The sequence below is a fragment of the Histoplasma capsulatum genome, genomic scaffold (assembly GCF_000149585.1).
Source record: "Histoplasma capsulatum NAm1 scaffold_1 genomic scaffold, whole genome shotgun sequence".
Classification (NCBI taxonomy): Eukaryota; Fungi; Ascomycota; class Eurotiomycetes; order Onygenales; family Ajellomycetaceae; genus Histoplasma; species Histoplasma mississippiense.
In genome coordinates this window covers 7,038,406-7,044,993 of record NW_001813982.1, presented here as the reverse complement: position 1 = coordinate 7,044,993, position 6,588 = coordinate 7,038,406, and the positions used below count along the sequence as shown (strand labels likewise).

Sequence of the window (6,588 nt, the reverse complement as noted above, 5' to 3'; positions counted from 1 at the left end):
CGAATCTACCTACCTGGCATAATCAGTACCTAAACGGTGCATTTCCTTTTGTATTTTCAACACAAAGGTCCTTCTTTCTCATTACTCCTTCTAGTTTGTTTTGTCTCAATTAATTTTAAAACCAGCAGAAAAACCAATCAAATTAAAAAAGACTAAAAAGAGAGTTAGAAAGACATACAAAAAGGAAAAAAAAAAAAAAAAAAAAAGGCAGCTATATTGATTGCGGAAGGTGAGAAAAGCAAAAGAGGAACAATTGAAAGGAGCTTTTTTAAGGGTGCAAGGCGAGGAAAGGAAAGCTGTGCTAAAAAGGAGAAAGAAAGAAAATCAGATAAATAATTAAGGATATAATTAGTAAGACTTGCTGTAGTACATTACGGGGAAAAACAAGACAACGCAAAAAATGGGAAGATTTGGTCGAGTATCTTTTAGTCACTAGGCTTTGATGCCTTTTTCTTTCCATCTTTCAAAAAACGGCAAGGAAAAATGACTCGAAGCCAAAGCACAGTATCGCCGGGGCCGTGGAAAAGGAGAATGATGGCATAGTTCCAGCGAATGAAAGTAAGGGGGGGGGGGGGTTTGGAGGAAATCGAGAAAAACGGTAGAGTCGGAAAATGAATACCCACACAATAGAAGAGTTACAAAGGGATATTTGTAAAAGAGGCTCACGGGGAACTTTAGTCGGCAGATGGAAGAAAAAGAAGTGAGCGTCTGGGTTCTAGAAAGCCCCCAGTTGATCTGTTGCTCAAGTGCAGGCCAATGGGTGCTTGCATCCAACGACGAACGCGATACAGAGGGTAGAAAATAAAAACGCTTCCGACGAACGACTGAGATAACTACCTAGAATCACCATAGGAAAACCTCTAGTTATAGCCGTTCATTGCCACCCTTTGAGAGCCCTTGCTCAATTCTCGGTCTGCGGAGGGGCTAATGGGTCGGCTGCCAGAGTGAGCTGTAGCGCTGCTCTCCTTCAGGGCCAGCAGCTGTTTCGCGCGGAAGGTCTCGTAGTGGATCTGGCTGGTGGTCTCGATCAGATCCTGGAGGTGGGTGCGCGTGAGGAAGTTGCGGAGGTAGACGAATTCGCAATGGTTCTCGTCTTCGACGTTTATTACGCCCCAACGGTTCTGGCGGCCACGGACTTGCTTACCACCAACGATGATGGATTTCTCGCTTCCAACAACTGCGAAGGGAATGATGTCCTACAAGGTTATTTGTTAGACTGGGAATTTATTCAAACAAGGTGAAAAGGTTTTTTTTTCCTACCTTGATTTGAGCGTTGACGGCACGCTCTTCATCGTCCAATTCATCGTTATCATAAGGGTACATCTTCAAGTTATGGAAGGAGAATTCCTCCTTGATTCTCTCCTTGAACGCCAGTCGCTCTTCTAGGGTCAAAGAATCGGATTTGGCAATGACAGGCACAACATTGACAACATCAGATAGCTTCTTCAAAACGACAATATCAATTGGTTTCAGACTAATTTCATTTTTAGTATTTTTTTCCACGACCCTTTCAAAAGCGTGGGCAAATAGAGACGTACGCATGTCCAGAAGGCTGGATAAAGAACAAGCAGCAATGGATACGTGTATCCTGGATGTAGCGTTCCCGCTGAGCAGTAAGTTCCTTCCTGAGATAGGCGGAGTGCTGATCCTTGATGTACTTGACAATTGGGTCCCAGCTGCAGAGATATGAGTCAGCAAACAGTTCCAACAATATTCATACTTCTTATCGCATTTACCATCTATCATTGTTAACCTGGTCACCATAACCGGGGGTGTCGACAATGTTCAACCGAAGACGTACGCCGTTCTCTTCGATGACTGTCGAGTAGGAGATATCATAAGTATCTATGTATATATATTTGCAAATTGGAGAGGAGGGAACGTACTATGGGAGACAGCTTGAATTTCGGTGGTTGAACGCACAGGCTCATCTGGTCTCAAACGCCCCTTCGAATCGATCAGGTGGGAGGCGAAGATGGTATTGATCAAGGTCGATTTGCCCAGTCCAGTTTGACCTAAAAGAAGGCACCGGTATTTAGTATCCCATGTCCATTTATAAGGGTTGGAATTGGGCTTTGTAGCCGTTGTTAGGGCAAAATCCAAAAATCATTGAAGGAGGCTGAGAAGTCGAATAACAAAGCAACGCAAAGCAAAGCATAATGCAGCACGTACCCACGCAGATAACGTTGAATTGAAAACCACGCTTCAGCAATTTTCGCTCGATCTGCGAGGTGATGCTATCAAAACCGACATGGCTTCTGGGGTAGACGGTGCTCTGTGGAGTAACTGGGGATTGTGGTGAAGCCATAGCAATGACGGGCAGACGGAGTATGACAACACGAGCAGCTCAGAGAATACAACAGAGGATAGGAGCAAAGAAGGATACGAAGTGGAAATGACAACAGCACTGGAGATGAGCAGGAGCAGCGGCTGGAAGAATTCGACGCGGGAGGAAGAAACAAGCAGAGCACAGAGCGGACGACGGACTCCAGGAACTCGCCCCTTATTGAAATCTGCGGTGGCTCAATAGTTTGGGCGCCGGTCAGGGGCAGCCACACTAGTCCGCTTTGGAGATAGCGTGTTTCCGCTGGTCCCTTCCGTCGGAGCTTCATTTTTATTCGATGATTTTGATGATTTCGATATCCAGCGATTCAGCACACAAGGAGGAACGAAACGTTCACTGCCCACTTTAGCTCTACATTGCCATATACGCCACTTCTATACCCGCTAATTCCTGCTTCCTATCTGCGGACTCTATATACCACTCCTCCGCCGGACCCCCCTCACCGGCCAATTTGGCCATATACACCCAACCACCACCACCTCCGCACTATGTCGTCCCTAGCTTTCTCCTCCGCCTCCATGCTCTCCCGCATGTTTCCCCGACTCTCCCTTCAATTCCCTCACACACTCTCTAACGCTTGCTACGATATAACCATGCACCGAACTCCATTTTGACTGTCGCCGCAGCTGCAGCCGCTCCCGCTTCCATCGTCATCGAAATCCCCTCCCTCCTCTCCGATATCTGGGATTCCGTCCTGCGCGCCGTACCCAAGAAGAAGACCTCACATATGAAGAAGAGGCACAGGCAGATGGCTGGAAAGGCTTTGAAAGACCACCTGGATCTGAATACCTGCTCGAGCTGTGAGCAGCCGAAAAGAGCCCACTTACTGTGTCCAACTTGTGTTAGCGGTGAGTCTTCCCTTTGATGTATCTCATATTCATCCGCACAAGGTTTTGACTGACAGGCTGGTGGCTCTGAAGAAATAAAGCAAGAATGGAGAGAGGCGGAGAAGAAGGCGGATAAAAGCTCGTGAATTTATTTTATTTCCACTCTCTCAGTGTATTATCATTTTTCTTTCGGAGGGAAGGTATAGATAAATAGCACCTGTGTTGAAACGTCTGAAAAAGGACTATCGTGTGTGTATGTGTGTCATGGGCATAGCATTTGGCGTTTTGGTTTTTTGATATCACGATTCAATTGAATTTTTAAAGTGTACTGTACAAACCAGCTGGTCTTTCTGGATGGTTATCGATGCCACCAATGGGCTCTCAGAGGATAGAGAATCTAGATATTTAACTGTAAATAATTTATACATATTATTGCTTTTAAAGTTAATGGATCTCTAATATTAATAGTGATCTGATCGGATGTGTCATACTTTGTACTTGAATGATGTGTGGCCATTACTAGTGATTCACAGCACTTTTAGGAACGTCAACTTGATATAGATCAAATTCCATACGTAGCCCAAGCATAAACCATACCACACCACACATACCACCATGACAAAATAGTCCCAAGTTTATAAACATGGTAAGCAATCTTCTAAAACCTACGTATAAATCTGGCCAAACATAAATCCGTTCTAATACACATGACGGTAACAATAGTCAAAGCAATATTTGACCCTTCATACAATCGATCAGGGTAAACTCTATCCCCTCCTGCCTCCTCTCTGCTATACCCAAAACCTCAAAATACATACATATATATCTATAATTTCCAAGCTAACTAAAAAAACATTATCAGCGCACCCCCTTGAAATCTTCTCCTTAGCTTTAACTTCGAGCCAACTGATATCCTGCTCAGGAGCATCGTCGCTCAAAGTCCACTCAACCACCGAGCCAGATTTCCCCTTAGTCCAATCCATCGACGGCGCGCACAAGATCGGCTGCCACCACCTGGCTGCAAGCAGGGATGGTACAAGGCTTGTGAGTGTTGGATTTGGCGGGGAGGTTAGGGTGTGGTCTTCTCTTGCTGGTGGGGTGTGGGTGGCTGATGAGGGGATAGGCGATGCAGTGGGTGGCGGGAAGGGTGGTATGTTATAAACCAACCCAGTTTTTACAGCTGCTTTTCATTTCCTTCTTCTTCTTCTTCTTCTTCTTCTTCTTTTTTTTTTTTTTTTTTTTTTTTTTTTTTTTTTTTTTTTGATATGATTGAGCTAATATTATATATCCAATGCAGAAAGTAAGTTGAAAGTCAGCGGGATATGGGCCGCCGCGCTCTCTGTGGATGGCGAGTATCTTGCTGGCACGACCTTGGATGGGCATATCAAAGTCTGGCACATCGATGGGGCCGGGAAGGGTAATAACGTGTCCCAGATCCGCGATCTGGAGACGAAGGGTAGCTTTGGGATGTGTATTGATCTGGTACGTGCACAGGCAAGCGAGTCCAGTATGCCTTGAGTTCAGATAATGGAGCGTATTCCTTTCGCATTATCACTTTCTCACCCGAAAGCTCGACACTGACCACCCTTCAATAAATTTTGATCGTTCTGTCATTTTGATACATATTCTTGCTTCGAAGGGTCTATGGCTTACATGTTAAATGCTCCATATTATTCCCTCCCCTAGTCCGCAGACGGCAGCCTGACAGCATCTGGCCACGCGAATGGGAACATCTTTATGTTCCGCAATGAGACAGGGCGGATGATACATTCCCTGTCGGGTACGTAGAATGGAAGCCGTACCTCCCCACCTACTAGGTTCAATAACTACAAACTCCTGGACAAAGTACTAACGAGATTTCCAATAAAACAGGTCTAGCCTCCCCCGTTCGAGCTGTATCATTCTCCCCTGGGAGTAAACTTCTCGCAGCAGCAGGCGACTCTCGAGTAATCCAGCTGTATGAGACGTCTTCCGGTGAGCAGGTAGCCATGTTAACAGGGCATGGGTCCTGGATTACTTCTCTGGACTGGAGTCATTCGGGTGAATTCCTTTTGAGCTCGTAAGCATTTGTATTTCTCTTTCTCTCTCCCAAACCCCCCCCCTCCTCTCTCTCTCCCCTCTCCCTTCCCTCTCTTGTGTGTTTCCCTCGCCCACTATTTTCATTTTTTATCTATCAGATTTCCATCCGATTCCATACATAGTCTGCTCTCATCATTAACTTAGTGTTTTTTCAAATCCTGGCAGAGCCCTTGATGGAAAAGTTAAAGTGTGGTCGATTGAACGGAGGGTGTGCGTGGCCACGCACTCTGAGTCCGATGCGGCCATATGGAGTGCGAAGTGGTTGCCAAAAGTTGGAGGGTCGGCAGAGAAGTTTGTTACAGCGAATGCTAAGGGGGGCATTACTTTTTATCGTGAGGCTACGGGGGGATGAGCATGAATAAGTAACTGAACGGGGCGGGATGATGAGTATTTTGCAAGATATTCGTCGAAAACAAGGGAAGAGGGTATGAAAAATACTACTTTTCGTTGGAGGCGATATGACAAAATAGAATTAATAGGAGGAATTCAAAAGGGCGAAACCAAATAAATACATGAAAGGAAAAACTAACGCCCCATGCCCCTTGTCGTCAATAATGAATAAAATATAGTCATCAACTCGTTCCCTCCGAATAGAACACCAATCTCATAATAATCATGGACAAAGAAGGGGAAAAGTAGACAGAATATGCTGAATCCCCTCACTTCATAGCCGCCACAAACAACCTCCTCATCCTCTTCAAAAAGGCCCCAAAATCCCTATCATCATTCACAACCATTAACTCCTGCTCCACCACCGCCCTCTCCAGCTTCGGCCGACAGTGGAAAACTTCATAATCTCTACTCGCCGTCCCCAGCTCAAACCACGCCTCGCGCTCCCAATCCTTCTCCACTAAGTGTGTGTAGACTATCCGAAGCCGGTCCTCACGCCCAGCTCCTTCAATCCGCAGGCACAGGTAATCCTGCCAGAACTCCAGCTCGGGTGTATTCAGGCGCGCCTGGGCGTCGAGTTGCCTGGAATGTGCCTTCTGCGCCTCCAAGCGCTGGTTGATAGTCCTCTGGGTCTCGTCGATTTGCTGTTTGAACCGGTCGCGGGTGGCAAGTCGCGCATCGCGCTGGGCTGTGATGGCGGCAATCGCCTCGTGCATTTCGGCGGCTTCAGCGGCTTCCTTTTGTAATGTTTGGGCGTGGGTTTGAGATTTGAGGTCGAGGATTTCGATGTCTTTTTGTTTTAAGCGACGGTCCTCTGTGGATATAAATGATGGATACTGTTATTAGGATTCTCTACTATTGAAGAGCAAGAGAAGCATGTTGATGAAAAGTAATTTTTGCCATGGATCGCATTAAAAAGACCATGGTCACACACACACCTTGCAGTTC

The 6,588-nt window shown here is 46.1% G+C and overlaps 3 protein-coding genes across 3 annotated transcripts; 1 reads left to right on the top strand and 2 right to left on the bottom strand.

Moving 5' to 3' along the window:
- Positions 1 to 860: 860 nt before the first annotated feature.
- HCAG_02006 (cell division control protein 10) lies at positions 861 to 2,308 on the bottom strand (the record flags this gene model as incomplete). Its single annotated transcript, XM_001544909.1, has 6 exons — positions 861 to 1,196; positions 1,261 to 1,474; positions 1,539 to 1,676; positions 1,737 to 1,818; positions 1,887 to 2,015; positions 2,173 to 2,308. 6 exons carry the CDS (start codon positions 2,306 to 2,308, stop codon positions 861 to 863), a joined length of 1,035 nt encoding a protein of 344 aa, XP_001544959.1.
- A 1,506-nt stretch (positions 2,309 to 3,814) lies between these two features.
- Positions 3,815 to 5,602, top strand: HCAG_02005 (conserved hypothetical protein; the record flags this gene model as incomplete). The annotated part of the gene is made up of 7 exons (XM_001544908.1): positions 3,815 to 3,817; positions 3,895 to 3,931; positions 4,034 to 4,321; positions 4,469 to 4,653; positions 4,858 to 4,951; positions 5,044 to 5,230; positions 5,416 to 5,602. The coding sequence occupies 7 exons, from the start codon at positions 3,815 to 3,817 to the stop codon at positions 5,600 to 5,602; spliced, it is 981 nt and encodes a 326-aa protein (XP_001544958.1).
- Positions 5,603 to 5,909: 307 nt separating this feature from the next.
- Positions 5,910 to 6,518, bottom strand: HCAG_02004 (conserved hypothetical protein; the record flags this gene model as incomplete). Its single annotated transcript, XM_001544907.1, has 2 exons — positions 5,910 to 6,454; positions 6,497 to 6,518. 2 exons carry the CDS (start codon positions 6,516 to 6,518, stop codon positions 5,910 to 5,912), a joined length of 567 nt encoding a protein of 188 aa, XP_001544957.1.
- Positions 6,519 to 6,588: the final 70 nt, after the last annotated feature.